Source organism: Cajanus cajan, chromosome 5, assembly GCF_000230855.2.
Source record: "Cajanus cajan strain Asha chromosome 5, NIPB_CcT2T_4, whole genome shotgun sequence".
In the NCBI taxonomy this organism is placed as follows: domain Eukaryota; kingdom Viridiplantae; phylum Streptophyta; class Magnoliopsida; order Fabales; family Fabaceae; genus Cajanus; species Cajanus cajan.
In genome coordinates, this window is record NC_138521.1 from 1,114,272 (window position 1) to 1,136,726 (window position 22,455).

General features: G+C 35.8%; 1 protein-coding gene, 1 long non-coding RNA gene and 1 pseudogene across 2 annotated transcripts; 1 reads left to right on the forward strand and 2 right to left on the reverse strand.

The window, feature by feature from the left end:
• Positions 1-386: 386 nt before the first annotated feature.
• On the reverse strand, positions 387-15,188 carry LOC145958173 (uncharacterized). The gene is made up of 4 exons (XR_014433808.1): positions 14,266-15,188; positions 7,885-13,345; positions 1,504-6,964; positions 387-583 (listed from the first exon to the last, which is right to left on the reverse strand). It is a non-coding gene; the product is annotated as an uncharacterized LOC145958173 (long non-coding RNA).
• Positions 15,189-19,398: 4,210 nt separating this feature from the next.
• On the forward strand, positions 19,399-20,521 carry LOC109812980 (V-type proton ATPase subunit D). The gene has a single exon (XM_020377069.3). The coding sequence runs from the start codon at positions 19,501-19,503 to the stop codon at positions 20,281-20,283; it is 783 nt and encodes a 260-aa protein (XP_020232658.1). The 5' UTR covers positions 19,399-19,500; the 3' UTR covers positions 20,284-20,521.
• Positions 20,522-21,140: 619 nt separating this feature from the next.
• Positions 21,141-22,331, reverse strand: LOC109812975 (putative N-acetyltransferase HLS1-like pseudogene; annotated as a pseudogene).
• Between the last annotated feature and the right edge of the window lie 124 nt (positions 22,332-22,455).

Consider the following 22,455-nt stretch of genomic DNA (forward strand, 5'->3'; position numbering starts at 1 on the left):
ATCCCAGAACGGGCCGTTCCAAAAGCTGGAACGGGCCGTTCCAACCTTTCAAAAAAGCCCTAAAATTTCTAGCCCGGAACGGGCCGTTCTGAATTCAGAACGGGCCGTTCCAACCTTCCAAAAACACCTATAAATTCTAGCCCGGAACGGGCCGTTCTAGCCTTCCAAAAAGCCTAATATTTCTTGCCCAAAACGGGCTGTTCCCAAAAATTGGAACGGCCCGTTCCCAAACTGGAACGGGCCGTTCCAACCTTCAAAAAGACCTATATTTTTTAGTCCAGAACGGGCCGTTCTCTGTAACGACCCACCTTAGGTCATCACATCAATAACCAACCAAAATAAAAGAGCATTTATAATAAAAAAAATAGAGCAAAAGCCAGCTACGCTAGAGTGTAAAAATTGTTTTCATAATAGCAAACATAAGTATATTAGTCATTCTCAGTAAAATCATACAGTCATCCAAAATATATTAACATTAACCATTAACAGAAACACCCTAGGTGCTGGTCAAGCTCTAAGCCTAGCCACTTCTCAAAGCAGCTACCCAGAAGACTCCTTGCTATCCCATGGCCTCACACCTAATCTGCTCCCCCACATAGTGAGATCATCACAGTTCCACCACATGGAAACATAAGGGTTAGCACGTATAAAACCAACCATAGTATAAATATCATTTAACAATTATTTATTCAAGCCAACATGTATTTCCAAGATAGATATAAACCAATATAATGTATACACCTCCATGCCAATGCATACATATTAATTAAAGAAATCCATAACCATAGTATACAATTCATACCATATATATATACATAATCCACATCCAAAGCAAAGTCACACCACCGTATAATCCATGATGTAACCAACACATCCAAACCAAATGTTGGCCTCAACACCTATCCAAACCAAGTGTTGATACGGTGAAACATGTCAGCAACCCATGTCTCACGCCTAACCTCTCATGGAAAGTATACAGTTGGATTACGTCGTCACGTAACCCTGGTGGGGTCACCTCATCCATCGGTATGACTCGACCCAGACCCATACCGGTAGCAAATAGATACTTAGAGGAGTACTTCAGAATCCACCTAACATCTGAAGCGGTTTACTATATAATCCTTGGAAAAATTCCAAATTGGAAATCCTCACAATGGGATTCCGAAATTCCATATTTTCTCCAAAGATTATATCCCTGATCTCACCAAGAGATCTCCCATCCATAACCTTACTCCTCTCAGTCCTATTTACTTTTCCAAACCACATACACATAACATACTTCATAATTATATATATAAATATAATCATAACCATGCCAAATTAAATATCCAAAACAACCACCAACTTGAATAAATAACAACCATCAATTTAAATAAATAACAACCTTCATACAAACAAAATAGCATATTAAAAGTTATACTACTCCTATCATGCTCATGTATACTAGATTAAGTCTTATAAGTACTACCCATACTAGATTAATTTTATAAATGCCACCCTTACTTGGATAAACCTGAATTGAAACTCGGGCAGAAACTGAGACTATAGCACAGCTGCCTCCCCAAGGCTCCTTCCGTCTAAAATAGGGGCCGGAGCTAAAACTAGGACAGAACCTTCTCCTCTAGATTTCCCTTGGTCTTCAAAGAGAAGAAGAGGGAAAGAAGAGAGTATGAGAGAAGAGAGGATGAGAATGAGAAGTGTTTCTTGGGATGGTTTGCAATGGAGAAGTGAAGGCCTATTTATAGCCTCCAAAACACATTAAAAAATGTAAAATAATGGAGAAAAAGATAGACAAAACTAAGTGGAATGAATTAGTGGAATGAATTATAGAAGTTGGTGGGATGAATTAATGGAGTTGGTGTGAATTAATGGAGTTGGTGCCATGTTCTTTTCCGCACCGACTTTGGCTACTGATTTGGACCTTATAGACAGCCGAATCTGAAAATATTTCCTTCATGAAAGTTGTAGGATTTTCTCTTATCTTTCCATAGCCACCAAGTTTGTATCATTTGAACAACCACCGACCAAGTTATACCCCAAAAACCGAGACTTGCCAATCAGCCCAGCGAGAAACAATTGTATAAATAAAATTCCAATTTTGACCTCCTAAACGACCGATTTTGCAAATGGCTATTTCTGCAAAAGTTGTGCGTTTTTCTCTTAGATTTGCATTGACACCAATTTTGCATCATTTGGACCATCACAGCCCAAGTTATGCCTCGGACACTGAGACTAGTCAGTCAGCCCAGCGAGAAATGATTCTTAAAAAAAAATTTCACAACTATCTAATTAGATCTAACAACACACATATCTTTCTAAGCATAAATGGAGTGTGAATTATCTATAATTGAAGTAAAATATAACCACCAAATTATGACCAAATACCACATAGTAATAATGACAATAATAATAATAATAGTAATAATCATGTTGAAAACTGGGATGTTACAATTCTCCCCAACAACAAAAATTTTCGTCCTCGAAAATTCACTTACTTGAAAAGAGATTTGATCCTTCATCTTATCTTCCAACTCCCAAGTGGCTTCATTAGTAACCTCATCCCAAATAATCTTTACCAAATTGATAGATTTTCTCCGCAAATGTTTAACTTTCTTATCTATCATTGAGACTGGCTGTTTCTCAAAAGTTAAATTCTCCTTAACTTGTACTGCCTCTGATTCCAAAACATGACTCGGATCGTGAATATACTTTCTCAGTTGTGAAACATGAAACACATCATGCAAATTAGACAGGAATGGAGGTAATGCAATCTGATATACCACTGATCCAATCCCCTTGAGAATTTGATACGGCCCAATAAACTTAGGATTCAACTTCTTAGCTTTAATAGCTCTTCCCACACCGGTGGTAGGAGTCACCTTCAAAATACATGTTCTCCCTCTTTAAACCAACACAAAGGTGTTCTACATTTCCTCCCATACAGAGCCTCAAATGGTGCCATTTCTATACTTGCGTGAAAACTGTTATTATAAGTGAACTCAACCAAAGGCAACATCTCTTCCCAACTCCCTAGATGATCCAAAATACAAGCCCTCAACAAGTCCTCCAAAGATTGAATAGTCCTCTCAGACTGCCCATCAGTTTGTGGGTGATAAGCAGAACTGAGTCTTAACTTAGTTCCTAACGCCTGATGCAAACTCTGCCAAAATCAGGATGTAAAACGAGGATCCCTATCAGAGATGATACTAGAGGGCACACCATGTAATCTAACAATCTCCTTAATATACAATTGAGTTAACCTTTCTAAGGACCACTTTATATTCACCGGAAGAAAATGAGCACACTTAGTTAATCTATCCACGATCACCCAAATAGAATTACAATTCTTAGCAGACCTTGGTAATCCAACAACAAAATCCATGGTTATACTATCCCATTTCCATTCAGGGATCTCCATCATTTGTAACAAACCTCCTGGTTTTTGATGTTCCACTTTAGCTTTTTGACACACAATGCAAGATGCAACATACTCAGCTATCTCCCTTTTCATTCCATTCCACCAAAACATTTTCTTCAAATCTTGATACATTTTTTTCATACCTGGATGTATACTCAATTTGCTTTTATGAGCTTCCTCAAATATCAATTTCTTCAACTCCTCATCCTGTGGAATACAAATTCTACTCTTGTACCTCAAAATTCCATCTGTACCTTGTTCAAAATTCTTCCTAAACCTCCTAGGAAAACCCACAACAAAGTTTATACACATTATCTCATTTCCAAATAGGAACATCTAAAGGCTACAAAAGTCCTAAAAGGCACCTAATGTTCTGTCTCAGACTTATACTATACTAAATATGAGTACACACCATCCTCTATTCCTCTCTACACTTAAGGCCACCATGCTTCCGTTGCACCACTCTGATACACCTTAGTAGCCCCTTAATGGATATTAAGAATACTCTTGTGTCCTCCCTTTAAGATCATCTTCCTAGGCTATAGATCCTATCATTGAACCCCAAAACATCATCAATTTCCACTCGTAAAGGGCTATTTATACCCCTATCAATCCTCTCCACTTGGTTCACTAGGAAAGAATCTAACTCCTAGGCTTCTCTAATCTCGTCCGTTAATTCCTTAGTTACTTTCAACATACTAAATTCAATGCTCCTAAGGGTGAGCTCACACATCACGCTTAAGTCTCTAAGTTCTTTAGTCAAATCCAACCCTTAAATCATCAAATGTGGTAGGCGAAAGATCATCCTACTCAAGGTATCTTCCAGAATAATATCTTCATTTCTACGACCCTTTCAAAAATCAAGTGCCTAAGCATAAGTTCACTAGGTACACAGAATCAATCTCTAAGTCTTACCACTTCATCTATACCGAAGGCAGCTCTTATCCACTACCCTGTCCTATATCCTCTTGTCTTGTTTCCAGAATCAACTAATTATGCTTCTCCAATTTCCTTCAATAATCCACTTGTTACTCGAGTCATACCTAGGGTAACCTCATAATCCAAACTTAAATCTTTAGACCGAGCCAAAAGATCTATCTCTTTAACCATAAGGGAAGATATATTTAGAGGTCTTCTACTCAAAGTATCAACCACCATACTAGCTTTGCCCAAATGACAACTAAGATCAAAATCCTAGTCCTTAAAAATTCCAATTATCCTTCTTGTCAATAGATATTTAAAATTCTTATGATCGCTAAATACCTCAAGCTTAGAATCATATACGTAGTGTCTCCAAATCTTAATTAAAATTGCTAACTCAAGGTCATGGGTAAGGTAATTCCTCTCATGAATTTTCAATTGCCTAGAATCATAAGCTACTACCTTTCCTTCATGCATCAACACTCTTCCCAAATCTATCTTTAGAAGTATAACTATATACCACAAAAGTCTTACTAAAATCTAGTAGCATTAACACTAGCCAATTTTTCTTTAAGAGTTTGAAAACTACCTTCTCCTTTGTTATCCCATACAAAGGCAACTATTTCTTATTCAATCCAGTCAAAGGTAATAGTAAATGACCTAGAGAAGTAGGCGATAAAATGTTTGGGTAGTTAAAAAAAATAAGCATAGGTCCAGAAATTCCTGATATAGGTTAACCTTTCAAACTACTATTGAATTCATGGGTAGGCAAAAGACAATTTAGTGAACTGAAACATCTTAGTTGCTATAGGAAAAGAAAGCAAAGCCATTCCTGTAGTAGAGGCGAGTGAGATGAGAGTAGCCTAAACCTCGAACTGCTATCTTAGAAATTTACTTAATAAATCTCCTATAAATTATCCTAAGAAAACTCTTAATTTTACTAATTGAATTAGGTATCTCTCACTACAACTTCTACCTTAGGTAGCTCTATGTTAAACCTTCACAAGAAATTACATGGCCTAAAACACGCACCTAATACAATCAGAGTCATACTTAGATAATCTAGCCTAAGTTTATCTTGGATATATCTTCACACTTAACTCTAATATGATGGTATCACATCCTAAGATCAAAACCTTTCATTAACACACAAATATCCACTAATTGATCCATAAGGTCACATACTTGCATATCAATTCATATTAGAATACTTCCTTCACATATACTATCCTTAAGCATATATGAATTGATCACCATGAACCAAGCATATCATTTTAATCAACCTTTCAATGACCAAACCTCAAAACATCACCAAATCTATTTTATCCTTGTTATGCCTATCATGACAGTATATATCTATAGAGTTATACTCATCCAAATGATTTCAAACCTGTCTTAAATGAAAGCTAAATGAATAAGCTACAACTCTTAAGACTTCAAAAAGATCACCTTCCTAACTAAAATTTCAACAATCACTTCAAGTATATTCAGCTCTAACAACTAGACTTCTGATCACCAAAGCAGTCATAACTAGAGTTCTAGACCTGCTTTTTACCTGATTCCAGTTCCATTAGAAAGATAGTATCTAAAGTCATAATTCTCATAAAGACCACAAAATCAGATTCTATCAATATGATACTCATACTGGCACAACAAAATTTCAACAAAAATAATCCCCATATCATACAGCATTAGTGTACTAACATACCTTAATCATTCCAAACTCACTCCTTTCCACCTTAAACTCATATTCAAGCTTTTCATTACAATCCTAAACCAAAACAGCTCACAAAACAAAATTCACATACTACCTCAACCATAAAAGTTATCATGCAAGCACCAACGCTCAAGGAACGTTCCAATCTCCCATCAAAACTTCAATTCTCAGATACAACCTCTTTGGATTCAATCACTACTACTATAGATTCCTAAATTCCATTAATTGTAAACTCTTGCCAAATCAATGTCTCACCTAAATCTAAGGTGTCAATACTTTCTAGTTGATTATCAAGGCTTTATTCATACTATTGGTACCTAAGCTCACCATAAAGTATTCTATTATCCAATAGTAGCAGCAATTAGCTCCATAGCTCGAGCAATTTGCCGCCCATCCATGCTTGAAGAAGAATTAGAATGATTTCCCCTACCAGTCATCCTAAAAAGGTCAAAGAACTTTATGAGTTTACACGAAACTCATAAGAAATTCCTAATCAAGATTAAGAAACTCATGAATTACTCATGAAGTTCCTTTCAAAATTCGTTTCCATACAACGGAAACATAACAAGACCATTCCCCACAAATCCTAAAGAGACTTGACCAGGCTCTGATACCAAAACTGTAACGACCCACCTTAGGTCATCACATCAATAACCAACCAAAATAAAAAAGCATTTATAATAAAAAAAATAGAGCAAAAGCCAGCTACGCTAGAGTGTAAAAATTGTTTTCATAATAGCAAACATAAGTATATTAGTCATTCTCAGTAAAATCATACAGTCATCCAAAATATATTAACATTAACCATTAACAGAAACACCCTAGGTGCTGGTCAAGCTCTAAGCCTAGCCACTTCTCAAAGCAGCTACCCAGAAGACTCCTTGCTATCCCATGGCCTCACACCTAATCTGCTCCCCCACATAGTGAGATCATCACAGTTCCACCACATGGAAACATAAGGGTTAGCACGTATAAAACCAACCATAGTATAAATATCATTTAACAATTATTTATTCAAGCCAACATGTATTTCCAAGATAGATATAAACCAATATAATGTATACACCTCCATGCCAATGCATACATATTAATTAAAGAAATCCATAACCATAGTATACAATTCATACCATATATATATACATAATCCACATCCAAAGCAAAGTCACACCACCGTATAATCCATGATGTAACCAACACATCCAAACCAAATGTTGGCCTCAACACCTATCCAAACCAAGTGTTGATACGGTGAAACATGTCAGCAACCCATGTCTCACGCCTAACCTCTCATGGAAAGTATACAGTTGGATTACGTCGTCACGTAACCCTGGTGGGGTCACCTCATCCATCGGTATGACTCGACCCAGACCCATACCGGTAGCAAATAGATACTTAGAGGAGTACTTCAGAATCCACCTAACATCTGAAGCGGTTTACTATATAATCCTTGGAAAAATTCCAAATTGGAAATCCTCACAATGGGATTCCGAAATTCCATATTTTCTCCAAAGATTATATCCCTGATCTCACCAAGAGATCTCCCATCCATAACCTTACTCCTCTCAGTCCTATTTACTTTTCCAAACCACATACACATAACATACTTCATAATTATATATATAAATATAATCATAACCATGCCAAATTAAATATCCAAAACAACCACCAACTTGAATAAATAACAACCATCAATTTAAATAAATAACAACCTTCATACAAACAAAATAGCATATTAAAAGTTATACTACTCCTATCATGCTCATGTATACTAGATTAAGTCTTATAAGTACTACCCATACTAGATTAATTTTATAAATGCCACCCTTACTTGGATAAACCTGAATTGAAACTCGGGCAGAAACTGAGACTATAGCACAGCTGCCTCCCCAAGGCTCCTTCCGTCTAAAATAGGGGCCGGAGCTAAAACTAGGACAGAACCTTCTCCTCTAGATTTCCCTTGGTCTTCAAAGAGAAGAAGAGGGAAAGAAGAGAGTATGAGAGAAGAGAGGATGAGAATGAGAAGTGTTTCTTGGGATGGTTTGCAATGGAGAAGTGAAGGCCTATTTATAGCCTCCAAAACACATTAAAAAATGTAAAATAATGGAGAAAAAGATAGACAAAACTAAGTGGAATGAATTAGTGGAATGAATTATAGAAGTTGGTGGGATGAATTAATGGAGTTGGTGTGAATTAATGGAGTTGGTGCCATGTTCTTTTCCGCACCGACTTTGGCTACTGATTTGGACCTTATAGACAGCCGAATCTGAAAATATTTCCTTCATGAAAGTTGTAGGATTTTCTCTTATCTTTCCATAGCCACCAAGTTTGTATCATTTGAACAACCACCGACCAAGTTATACCCCAAAAACCGAGACTTGCCAATCAGCCCAGCGAGAAACAATTGTATAAATAAAATTCCAATTTTGACCTCCTAAACGACCGATTTTGCAAATGGCTATTTCTGCAAAAGTTGTGCGTTTTTCTCTTAGATTTGCATTGACACCAATTTTGCATCATTTGGACCATCACAGCCCAAGTTATGCCTCGGACACTGAGACTAGTCAGTCAGCCCAGCGAGAAATGATTCTTAAAAAAAAATTTCACAACTATCTAATTAGATCTAACAACACACATATCTTTCTAAGCATAAATGGAGTGTGAATTATCTATAATTGAAGTAAAATATAACCACCAAATTATGACCAAATACCACATAGTAATAATGACAATAATAATAATAATAGTAATAATCATGTTGAAAACTGGGATGTTACAATTCTCCCCAACAACAAAAATTTTCGTCCTCGAAAATTCACTTACTTGAAAAGAGATTTGATCCTTCATCTTATCTTCCAACTCCCAAGTGGCTTCATTAGTAACCTCATCCCAAATAATCTTTACCAAATTGATAGATTTTCTCCGCAAATGTTTAACTTTCTTATCTATCATTGAGACTGGCTGTTTCTCAAAAGTTAAATTCTCCTTAACTTGTACTGCCTCTGATTCCAAAACATGACTCGGATCGTGAATATACTTTCTCAGTTGTGAAACATGAAACACATCATGCAAATTAGACAGGAATGGAGGTAATGCAATCTGATATACCACTGATCCAATCCCCTTGAGAATTTGATACGGCCCAATAAACTTAGGATTCAACTTCTTAGCTTTAATAGCTCTTCCCACACCGGTGGTAGGAGTCACCTTCAAAATACATGTTCTCCCTCTTTAAACCAACACAAAGGTGTTCTACATTTCCTCCCATACAGAGCCTCAAATGGTGCCATTTCTATACTTGCGTGAAAACTGTTATTATAAGTGAACTCAACCAAAGGCAACATCTCTTCCCAACTCCCTAGATGATCCAAAATACAAGCCCTCAACAAGTCCTCCAAAGATTGAATAGTCCTCTCAGACTGCCCATCAGTTTGTGGGTGATAAGCAGAACTGAGTCTTAACTTAGTTCCTAACGCCTGATGCAAACTCTGCCAAAATCAGGATGTAAAACGAGGATCCCTATCAGAGATGATACTAGAGGGCACACCATGTAATCTAACAATCTCCTTAATATACAATTGAGTTAACCTTTCTAAGGACCACTTTATATTCACCGGAAGAAAATGAGCACACTTAGTTAATCTATCCACGATCACCCAAATAGAATTACAATTCTTAGCAGACCTTGGTAATCCAACAACAAAATCCATGGTTATACTATCCCATTTCCATTCAGGGATCTCCATCATTTGTAACAAACCTCCTGGTTTTTGATGTTCCACTTTAGCTTTTTGACACACAATGCAAGATGCAACATACTCAGCTATCTCCCTTTTCATTCCATTCCACCAAAACATTTTCTTCAAATCTTGATACATTTTTTTCATACCTGGATGTATACTCAATTTGCTTTTATGAGCTTCCTCAAATATCAATTTCTTCAACTCCTCATCCTGTGGAATACAAATTCTACTCTTGTACCTCAAAATTCCATCTGTACCTTGTTCAAAATTCTTCCTAAACCTCCTAGGAAAACCCACAACAAAGTTTATACACATTATCTCATTTCCAAATAGGAACATCTAAAGGCTACAAAAGTCCTAAAAGGCACCTAATGTTCTGTCTCAGACTTATACTATACTAAATATGAGTACACACCATCCTCTATTCCTCTCTACACTTAAGGCCACCATGCTTCCGTTGCACCACTCTGATACACCTTAGTAGCCCCTTAATGGATATTAAGAATACTCTTGTGTCCTCCCTTTAAGATCATCTTCCTAGGCTATAGATCCTATCATTGAACCCCAAAACATCATCAATTTCCACTCGTAAAGGGCTATTTATACCCCTATCAATCCTCTCCACTTGGTTCACTAGGAAAGAATCTAACTCCTAGGCTTCTCTAATCTCGTCCGTTAATTCCTTAGTTACTTTCAACATACTAAATTCAATGCTCCTAAGGGTGAGCTCACACATCACGCTTAAGTCTCTAAGTTCTTTAGTCAAATCCAACCCTTAAATCATCAAATGTGGTAGGCGAAAGATCATCCTACTCAAGGTATCTTCCAGAATAATATCTTCATTTCTACGACCCTTTCAAAAATCAAGTGCCTAAGCATAAGTTCACTAGGTACACAGAATCAATCTCTAAGTCTTACCACTTCATCTATACCGAAGGCAGCTCTTATCCACTACCCTGTCCTATATCCTCTTGTCTTGTTTCCAGAATCAACTAATTATGCTTCTCCAATTTCCTTCAATAACCCACTTGTTACTCGAGTCATACCTAGGGTAACCTCATAATCCAAACTTAAATCTTTAGACCGAGCCAAAAGATCTATCTCTTTAACCATAAGGGAAGATATATTTAGAGGTCTTCTACTCAAAGTATCAACCACCATACTAGCTTTGCCCAAATGACAACTAAGATCAAAATCCTAGTCCTTAAAAATTCCAATTATCCTTCTTGTCAATAGATATTTAAAATTCTTATGATCGCTAAATACCTCAAGCTTAGAATCATATACGTAGTGTCTCCAAATCTTAATTAAAATTGCTAACTCAAGGTCATGGGTAAGGTAATTCCTCTCATGAATTTTCAATTGCCTAGAATCATAAGCTACTACCTTTCCTTCATGCATCAACACTCTTCCCAAATCTATCTTTAGAAGTATAACTATATACCACAAAAGTCTTACTAAAATCTAGTAGCATTAACACTAGCCAATTTTTCTTTAAGAGTTTGAAAACTACCTTCTCCTTTGTTATCCCATACAAAGGCAACTATTTCTTATTCAATCCAGTCAAAGGTAATAGTAAATGACCTAGAGAAGTAGGCGATAAAATGTTTGGGTAGTTAAAAAAAATAAGCATAGGTCCAGAAATTCCTGATATAGGTTAACCTTTCAAACTACTATTGAATTCATGGGTAGGCAAAAGACAATTTAGTGAACTGAAACATCTTAGTTGCTATAGGAAAAGAAAGCAAAGCCATTCCTGTAGTAGAGGCGAGTGAGATGAGAGTAGCCTAAACCTCGAACTGCTATCTTAGAAATTTACTTAATAAATCTCCTATAAATTATCCTAAGAAAACTCTTAATTTTACTAATTGAATTAGGTATCTCTCACTACAACTTCTACCTTAGGTAGCTCTATGTTAAACCTTCACAAGAAATTACATGGCCTAAAACACGCACCTAATACAATCAGAGTCATACTTAGATAATCTAGCCTAAGTTTATCTTGGATATATCTTCACACTTAACTCTAATATGATGGTATCACATCCTAAGATCAAAACCTTTCATTAACACACAAATATCCACTAATTGATCCATAAGGTCACATACTTGCATATCAATTCATATTAGAATACTTCCTTCACATATACTATCCTTAAGCATATATGAATTGATCACCATGAACCAAGCATATCATTTTAATCAACCTTTCAATGACCAAACCTCAAAACATCACCAAATCTATTTTATCCTTGTTATGCCTATCATGACAGTATATATCTATAGAGTTATACTCATCCAAATGATTTCAAACCTGTCTTAAATGAAAGCTAAATGAATAAGCTACAACTCTTAAGACTTCAAAAAGATCACCTTCCTAACTAAAATTTCAACAATCACTTCAAGTATATTCAGCTCTAACAACTAGACTTCTGATCACCAAAGCAGTCATAACTAGAGTTCTAGACCTGCTTTTTACCTGATTCCAGTTCCATTAGAAAGATAGTATCTAAAGTCATAATTCTCATAAAGACCACAAAATCAGATTCTATCAATATGATACTCATACTGGCACAACAAAATTTCAACAAAAATAATCCCCATATCATACAGCATTAGTGTACTAACATACCTTAATCATTCCAAACTCACTCCTTTCCACCTTAAACTCATATTCAAGCTTTTCATTACAATCCTAAACCAAAACAGCTCACAAAACAAAATTCACATACTACCTCAACCATAAAAGTTATCATGCAAGCACCAACGCTCAAGGAACGTTCCAATCTCCCATCAAAACTTCAATTCTCAGATACAACCTCTTTGGATTCAATCACTACTACTATAGATTCCTAAATTCCATTAATTGTAAACTCTTGCCAAATCAATGTCTCACCTAAATCTAAGGTGTCAATACTTTCTAGTTGATTATCAAGGCTTTATTCATACTATTGGTACCTAAGCTCACCATAAAGTATTCTATTATCCAATAGTAGCAGCAATTAGCTCCATAGCTCGAGCAATTTGCCGCCCATCCATGCTTGAAGAAGAATTAGAATGATTTCCCCTACCAGTCATCCTAAAAAGGTCAAAGAACTTTATGAGTTTACACGAAACTCATAAGAAATTCCTAATCAAGATTAAGAAACTCATGAATTACTCATGAAGTTCCTTTCAAAATTCGTTTCCATACAACGGAAACATAACAAGACCATTCCCCACAAATCCTAAAGAGACTTGACCAGGCTCTGATACCAAAACTGTAACGACCCACCTTAGGTCATCACATCAATAACCAACCAAAATAAAAAAGCATTTATAATAAAAAAAATAGAGCAAAAGCCAGCTACGCTAGAGTGTAAAAATTGTTTTCATAATAGCAAACATAAGTATATTAGTCATTCTCAGTAAAATCATACAGTCATCCAAAATATATTAACATTAACCATTAACAGAAACACCCTAGGTGCTGGTCAAGCTCTAAGCCTAGCCACTTCTCAAAGCAGCTACCCAGAAGACTCCTTGCTATCCCATGGCCTCACACCTAATCTGCTCCCCCACATAGTGAGATCATCACAGTTCCACCACATGGAAACATAAGGGTTAGCACGTATAAAACCAACCATAGTATAAATATCATTTAACAATTATTTATTCAAGCCAACATGTATTTCCAAGATAGATATAAACCAATATAATGTATACACCTCCATGCCAATGCATACATATTAATTAAAGAAATCCATAACCATAGTATACAATTCATACCATATATATATACATAATCCACATCCAAAGCAAAGTCACACCACCGTATAATCCATGATGTAACCAACACATCCAAACCAAATGTTGGCCTCAACACCTATCCAAACCAAGTGTTGATACGGTGAAACATGTCAGCAACCCATGTCTCACGCCTAACCTCTCATGGAAAGTATACAGTTGGATTACGTCGTCACGTAACCCTGGTGGGGTCACCTCATCCATCGGTATGACTCGACCCAGACCCATACCGGTAGCAAATAGATACTTAGAGGAGTACTTCAGAATCCACCTAACATCTGAAGCGGTTTACTATATAATCCTTGGAAAAATTCCAAATTGGAAATCCTCACAATGGGATTCCGAAATTCCATATTTTCTCCAAAGATTATATCCCTGATCTCACCAAGAGATCTCCCATCCATAACCTTACTCCTCTCAGTCCTATTTACTTTTCCAAACCACATACACATAACATACTTCATAATTATATATATAAATATAATCATAACCATGCCAAATTAAATATCCAAAACAACCACCAACTTGAATAAATAACAACCATCAATTTAAATAAATAACAACCTTCATACAAACAAAATAGCATATTAAAAGTTATACTACTCCTATCATGCTCATGTATACTAGATTAAGTCTTATAAGTACTACCCATACTAGATTAATTTTATAAATGCCACCCTTACTTGGATAAACCTGAATTGAAACTCGGGCAGAAACTGAGACTATAGCACAGCTGCCTCCCCAAGGCTCCTTCCGTCTAAAATAGGGGCCGGAGCTAAAACTAGGACAGAACCTTCTCCTCTAGATTTCCCTTGGTCTTCAAAGAGAAGAAGAGGGAAAGAAGAGAGTATGAGAGAAGAGAGGATGAGAATGAGAAGTGTTTCTTGGGATGGTTTGCAATGGAGAAGTGAAGGCCTATTTATAGCCTCCAAAACACATTAAAAAATGTAAAATAATGGAGAAAAAGATAGACAAAACTAAGTGGAATGAATTAGTGGAATGAATTATAGAAGTTGGTGGGATGAATTAATGGAGTTGGTGTGAATTAATGGAGTTGGTGCCATGTTCTTTTCCGCACCGACTTTGGCTACTGATTTGGACCTTATAGACAGCCGAATCTGAAAATATTTCCTTCATGAAAGTTGTAGGATTTTCTCTTATCTTTCCATAGCCACCAAGTTTGTATCATTTGAACAACCACCGACCAAGTTATACCCCAAAAACCGAGACTTGCCAATCAGCCCAGCGAGAAACAATTGTATAAATAAAATTCCAATTTTGACCTCCTAAACGACCGATTTTGCAAATGGCTATTTCTGCAAAAGTTGTGCGTTTTTCTCTTAGATTTGCATTGACACCAATTTTGCATCATTTGGACCATCACAGCCCAAGTTATGCCTCGGACACTGAGACTAGTCAGTCAGCCCAGCGAGAAATGATTCTTAAAAAAAAATTTCACAACTATCTAATTAGATCTAACAACACACATATCTTTCTAAGCATAAATGGAGTGTGAATTATCTATAATTGAAGTAAAATATAACCACCAAATTATGACCAAATACCACATAGTAATAATGACAATAATAATAATAATAGTAATAATCATGTTGAAAACTGGGATGTTACATTCTCAAACTACCAAAATACCTAAAAATTTTAGTCCAGAACGGGCCGTTCCGAAATTGGAACAGCCCGTTCCGAAGTTGGCCGTTGTGAGTAAAATTGCAGCCCCGGAACGGGCCGTTCCGGATTCAGAACGGGCCGTACCGGTCCCTCCAGAAAGTCTATAAATAGCGCCCTTCCCCTTCCCAAAGGCACCAACACACACATCTCTCCCCCCTTGGCCTTCCCAAAGGATACCCTTACCACACACATCTCCACCTTGGACCAGAGGAAACCCAGAGAAGGAGACCCACTTCTGTAGCGAAGAATTGTGAGTATATTAAACTCATTTCTTTTTCTTTTTTTTTATTTTATTATTTTTATATTAGTAATATCTTTAGTCCTTATTTAAATTCAAAATTTGATTAAATATCATAATATAGTTTTAAAATATTTAATATAAATATATGAAATTATTGTATTAAAAATTTTATTGGAGGAATGGTTAATTAGATGTGACATCTTTTTAACCTTTGAATTTAAAGTACAAGTTGTGACAGCTTATCTTTAAATTTTTCCTCCAAAAACAAAAATGTCCGACTAAGAATTTTTAACATCATAACATCGCTAGCAATAATTATAATTAAAATTTTATTGAATTGACTTTGGTGTACACCTTAGTTAATTTTATATTTTTAAGATGAATGAGCTGAGACAGTTCAAGAATCTTATATTTAACAAAAATAAAATCTAATTAAAAAATATCAACATACAAATATTTTTTACAAAGAACTACGTGACTCTGATTCTTCATTACACATGAAGATACGTAGGAGCAAGAACTAAATCTTGTCGAGCCAAAAAATAAAAAAAATATTATCCTCCTTTTTATATAACAATAATAATTTTAACCTTTTTTTCAATGCATAATTTAAATTAGTTAAATAAAATATATTTGATAATTTTTGTGAGATAAATATTTTATAAATTATAAATAATTAGTTTAATTAATTAAAGGTAATCGTCTTAGGACGAACGTTGTGAGGTGCTGATACCTTCCTCACACGTAATCGACTCCCGAACTTAAAAATCTGGTTTTCGTAGACTATTTTCTATTTTATGGTTTTTCCAATGTTTTTCCATAAAAAACATAGGTGGCGACTCCTCTTTTCCAATTTATTTTTCGCCGTCCCGTCGCAACCGAGGTTGCTACACAACTGTAGTAACCCAATTTCGTCCGGGAAATGTCAATTTTTGTTTAAAAAAAAATAGAAAAAAGGTATATTCAAAAAAGATCAAAAAAGACAAAAATACGTAAGTCAAATGTAACACCTCATTGTTTATACTTTTATGGAGGGTAATTTACTATTTTTTATAAAATTTCTAGCCCAGAACGGGCCGTTCCCAATCTGGAACGGGCCGTTCTAACTTTCCAAAAAGCCTTAAAATTTATATCCCAGAACGGGCCGTTCCAAAAGCTGGAACGGGCCGTTCCAACCTTTCAAAAAAGCCCTAAAATTTCTAGCCCGGAACGGGCCGTTCTGAATTCAGAACGGGCCGTTCCAACCTTCCAAAAACACCTATAAATTCTAGCCCGGAACGGGCCGTTCTAGCCTTCCAAAAAGCCTAATATTTCTTGCCCAAAACGGGCTGTTCCCAAAAATTGGAACGGCCCGTTCCCAAACTGGAACGGGCCGTTCCAACCTTCAAAAAGACCTATATTTTTTAGTCCAGAACGGGCCGTTCTCAAACTACCAAAATACCTAAAAATTTTAGTCCAGAACGGGCCGTTCCGAAATTGGAACAGCCCGTTCCGAAGTTGGCCGTTGTGAGTAAAATTGCAGCCCCGGAACGGGCCGTACCGGTCCCTCCAGAAAGTCTATAAATAGCGCCCTTCCCCTTCCCAAAGGCACCAACACACACATCTCTCCCCCCTTGGCCTTCCCAAAGGATACCCTTACCACACACATCTCCACCTTGGACCAGAGGAAACCCAGAGAAGGAGACCCACTTCTGTAGCGAAGAATTGTGAGTATATTAAACTCATTTCTTTTTCTTTTTTTTTATTTTATTATTTTTATATTAGTAATATCTTTAGTCCTTATTTAAATTCAAAATTTGATTAAATATCATAATATAGTTTTAAAATATTTAATATAAATATATGAAATTATTGTATTAAAAATTTTATTGGAGGAATGGTTAATTAGATGTGACATCTTTTTAACCTTTGAATTTAAAGTACAAGTTGTGACAACTTATCTTTAAATTTTTCCTCCAAAAACAAAAATGTCCGACTAAGAATTTTTAACATCATAACATCGCTAGCAATAATTATAATTAAAATTTTATTGAATTGACTTTGGTGTACACCTTAGTTAATTTTATATTTTTAAGATGAATGAGCTGAGACAGTTCAAGAATCTTATATTTAACAAAAATAAAATCTAATTAAAAAATATCAACATACAAATATTTTTTACAAAGAACTACGTGACTCTGATTCTTCATTACACATGAAGATACGTAGGAGCAAGAACTAAATCTTGTCGAGTCAAAAAATAAAAAAAATATTATCCTCCTTTTTATATAACAATAATAATTTTAACCTTTTTTTCAATGCATAATTTAAATTAGTTAAATAAAATATATTTGATAATTTTTGTGAGATAAATATTTTATAAATTATAAATAATTAGTTTAATTAATTAAAGGTAATCGTCTTAGGACGAACGTTGTGAGGTGCTGATACCTTCCTCACACGTAATCGACTCCCGAACTTAAAAATCTGGTTTTCGTAGACTATTTTCTATTTTATGGTTTTTCCAATGTTTTTCCATAAAAAACATAGGTGGCGACTCCTCTTTTCCAATTTATTTTTCGCCGTCCCGTCGCGACCGAGGTTGCTACAGTTGGCATACGTTGTGTGTATGCTTATGAGAGAGACAAAATATTGGTGGAAAAGCACCCATTAGATGAAGGAGAGTGATATATCAAAAATTATTTTTAGGACTAAGTAAAATAAACTGCAAATAAAAATAATCATAAAAAAATTATATCAAATTAAGTTTATAAAACAAATATATCAAACTAAAAGGACTAATCTTGATAAAAAAAATTTTAATAATTACTAATCATTATTATATTTTCACAATATTATAAATAAATTTCTATTGAAAATAATTTAAAAAATAAAATATATCAAAATAAATATTATAAAATAAATTACTAATCAATAGTAAATTTTTGCAATATTATAAAATAAATTGCTACTGAAAATAAAAAAAAAAACAAATATATCAAAATAAAAGGTAAAATTTAGATAAAAATATTTTAATAATCACTAATCATTATTAAATTTCTACAAAATTCAATTGTTATATAAGTTATTTTGTCACAGTCAACTATATATATAACAATTTTATGAGTTGCATTGAAAAGTGGATTAAAACTTTTAATTACTAATACTAAAGATGAAAATTTAAATAAATATCCTAATATTGTCTATAAAAAAGTTTTCAATAATTTATAATAAGAAGTTAGTCTATATTTATTTTTTAACATTATTATTGACTTATTCTTAATATTATTATATTTTATATTCATTATTATCATTAATTTTTAATTATATAATCAATTAAATATCAAATCACCCTACTTATCAAAATAAATTTAAATCTAGTAATGTGTTATATTTCATACCTAATATAAAGATTTAAGTTTTAGATAATTTGGTCAATAAACATATGTCACAAAGTTAAAAAAAAAAGTGCAAAAACATATAAGAGTAATAAGAGTATATTTACCCTTAATTTATTTAAAATTCCAAAACCACAATACGTCATGAATTAAATAGAATAACCCACATGGTGTAAAAAAAAACAGAAAAACCTACTCGCTTCTTTATGTTTAAATAAATTCACTTGAAAAGGATTTTCTTTTGAAACAATTTTCCTCTTTTACATCTCTTAATTCTTCCTCTGTTAATGGTTTTTTTCTTAAAAAAAAAAAACTTACAAATGTATACACAAAAATAAGAATTCCCTTTTATTAGACAAAAAGAGAGAGAGAGAATAGGTAAAAAAAAAAAAAAAAAAAACCGAAGAATGAGCTCAATAGTGAAGCCCAATAGTGATGATGAAAAAGGAAAGAATTGAAAGCCCAATCCCACCAAAAAAAAAAAAGAAAGAAAAGAAAAAGCATATGATCCAAATTCAACAGACAGTGAGTCGTGATCATTCTCTCTCTGCTCTCGATCTCCATCGCCAACTTCCGTGTCTCCGAGCAGATCTCGTTTCCGGCGAAAAGACACGATGTCGGGGCAAACGCAGCGTCTGAACGTGGTCCCCACGGTCACCATGCTGGGAGTGGTGAAGGCGCGTCTCGTGGGGGCCACGCGCGGCCACGCGCTCCTCAAGAAGAAGAGCGACGCGCTCACCGTGCAGTTCCGCCAGATCCTCAAGAAGATCGTCTCCACCAAGGAGTCCATGGGCGACATAATGAAAACGTCGTCGTTCGCGCTCACCGAGGCCAAGTACGTCGCCGGCGACAACATCAAGCACGTCGTCCTCGAGAACGTCCGCGAGGCCTCCCTCCGCGTCCGCTCCCGCCAGGAGAACGTCGCCGGCGTCAAGCTCCCCAAGTTCGACTACACCTCCGACGCCGACGCCGCCAAGAGCGACCTCACCGGCCTCGCCCGCGGCGGCCAGCAGGTCCAGCAGTGCCGCGCCGCCTACGTGAAGGCCATCGAGGTCCTCGTGGAGCTCGCCTCTCTCCAGACCTCGTTTCTCACTCTGGACGAGGCCATCAAGACCACCAATCGTAGGGTTAACGCGCTGGAGAACGTGGTTAAGCCTCGGTTGGAGAATACCATTAGTTACATCAAGGGCGAATTGGATGAGTTGGAGAGGGAGGATTTCTTCAGGCTCAAGAAGATTCAGGGCTACAAGAAGAGGGAGATCGAGAAGCAGTTGCAGTTGCAGTTGCAGTTGCAGATGCAGTCCTCCTCCAAGTTGCCTGTCAACATAGGGGTTTCCTTCAATTCCTCTCACAACTTGTTGGCTGTGGCTGACAAAGACGACGATATTATTTTCTGAATTCTTGGTGAGTCAGACTTATCTACTATTGTTTAGCTCACAATTTACTGTATCATCAATAATGGTGCTTAGTATATATTTATTTATCTCTTTGTTTATTGAGATGGTCAATTTTTTTTCGAGTTCCGGGGTGTTCAGATGATCGTCGTTATTATCGTATATGATGATCTTATGGATTTTTTTAAGTTGTTGTCAAGTATATTACATCTCAATAGAACCTGTAGTTATTGTTGGTTTAGCTTATCAGTTGCATTTCGCCTATATTATATCATGTTTTTACTATTGGCTTGGGATGAACAATAGGTTTAAAGATATGCTCTTTAGAATAATATCTATTTTATGTAAATGCTCAACAATTTACACTTCAAATTTCCATTTAATTTTTATGCACCAGTCTTCCTGAGATGGCAGCAACAAGTGCTGCTCTGAAATTAGGATCGGTGGTCAAAGTTGTGGCCATCTGTTCCACCAAAACCTGTGGTACTTTAGGTGAATCTGCGTTAGGTTTTGGCTCTTCGAATCATTGCTGCCCTTAGATTTTGTCAAATCAACTGCTTATAACCAGTAAAAGCTCAACTTTATGTCATTCAATCCATTTTTTTTGCTGTTTCCAGTTGGTAAAAAAGTATATTTCTTCTTGTAATAACAATACTATTTAATTCTCAGATTCCTCACTTTTAGTAAGTTCTTCAATTTTAACCAGATTAAGATGTAGTATGATTAGAGATATATACTGATATAGTATAGCACTAGCTTAATTAATCATCCACACTTGATGAAATAGTTACTTAATTTACATCTTACAGTGGCAGAACAAAAGGCGTTAACAACATTTTCATCCCTTTCTCTATAAAAATTCAAAAGACTAGGTCAAGTGTTATAGGTGAAGAGGATCTAGAAGTGAACCAACCAGATTTTTCAGGGATATTCTGCTTAGTGTTCTCAAGATTCTTAATGCACCACATGTCCTCTGCCCAGGAAGGCTTTCTCCGATGTGGGACTGCATCCCTTACTGGGTCCATTTGGCCCAGTTCAGCCACAATGGCCCCACAACCCCCATCATCTCTTGCCATGTGATGCACAAATCGACATAGGAACTTAATGAGCTGTGTGCCACACTTTCCCTCCATGTGTAGTCTATACACAAAATAAACCCCAAATGGCCTAAAATCATCTGGAAATGAAGGTAGCCTTAGCCATGGCATCCACTCATCCAACAACCTTGTATCTACACAGCATGCATGTGCCAAAGCTGAAACACCCTTCACTTGCAACTTGAACACATCTTTGGTGTTCCACACACTTAATATCACAAAGCTGGAGGGAGAATGCCCCTTTTTAGATCACACTTGGGCATGTGCTTCTTGGGAATGGCCATGAATGTGCCTGAACTCAACTAGTTGGACAAAATCAAATCAACGTCTTTAGGGTAAAATTCTGAATTTACAAACATATGGTTATACATGAACCCTGCTAGGTGTGGTGGAAGTCGAAGCACAGCAATGCTAGAGCTAATTGGCTTGTAGTGAGCGTGCACAGGTTGAACTAGTATGGTTAGAGTCCTGAATTTTGAGTAGCCACATTTTTTTTGTGAACAAATTCACTGAAGGCTCATTAGTACAATCTGTTGCCATATATGCATACATGGCCCCTTTGTGCTTGCACCACTCTTCTAAATGTTGAACTAGTTTTTGTGCCAATGCCAAATCTCCTGCGTATGCCAAGATAACCCTTTTGCTTAATGTTGCCTGATCAAGAATGAAAACATTTATAGCTACTGCTTTTGGGTCTCGGTTTATATTTTTCTTGAAATAGATATATAATCAAAAGTAATCAAAGAGAAATTAAAATGAAGGGCACTAGAGGTGGATCATGAGGAATATTTGAACTGAACAGAAAAGTAAGGTTTGTGTGTGGACCTTGGTGTCTAGATGAAGAACTTTGTACGAAATTCAGTGAAATGATTGAAAATAAGAATAAGACATCATATTATATCAGATCCAATTCCAGTTTCTTATTAAAGTAGCCTTAGTGGATACATCATACATGTGTCAATGACAGGCTAGCTTAACCATACTTTTTTCACCTTTCCATGATACGAGGAACATTGCCTTCTCTTTTTCTTAGAATCTAATCCTTCACCGCTTCTTTTTCCCCCCCTTATTTTTATTA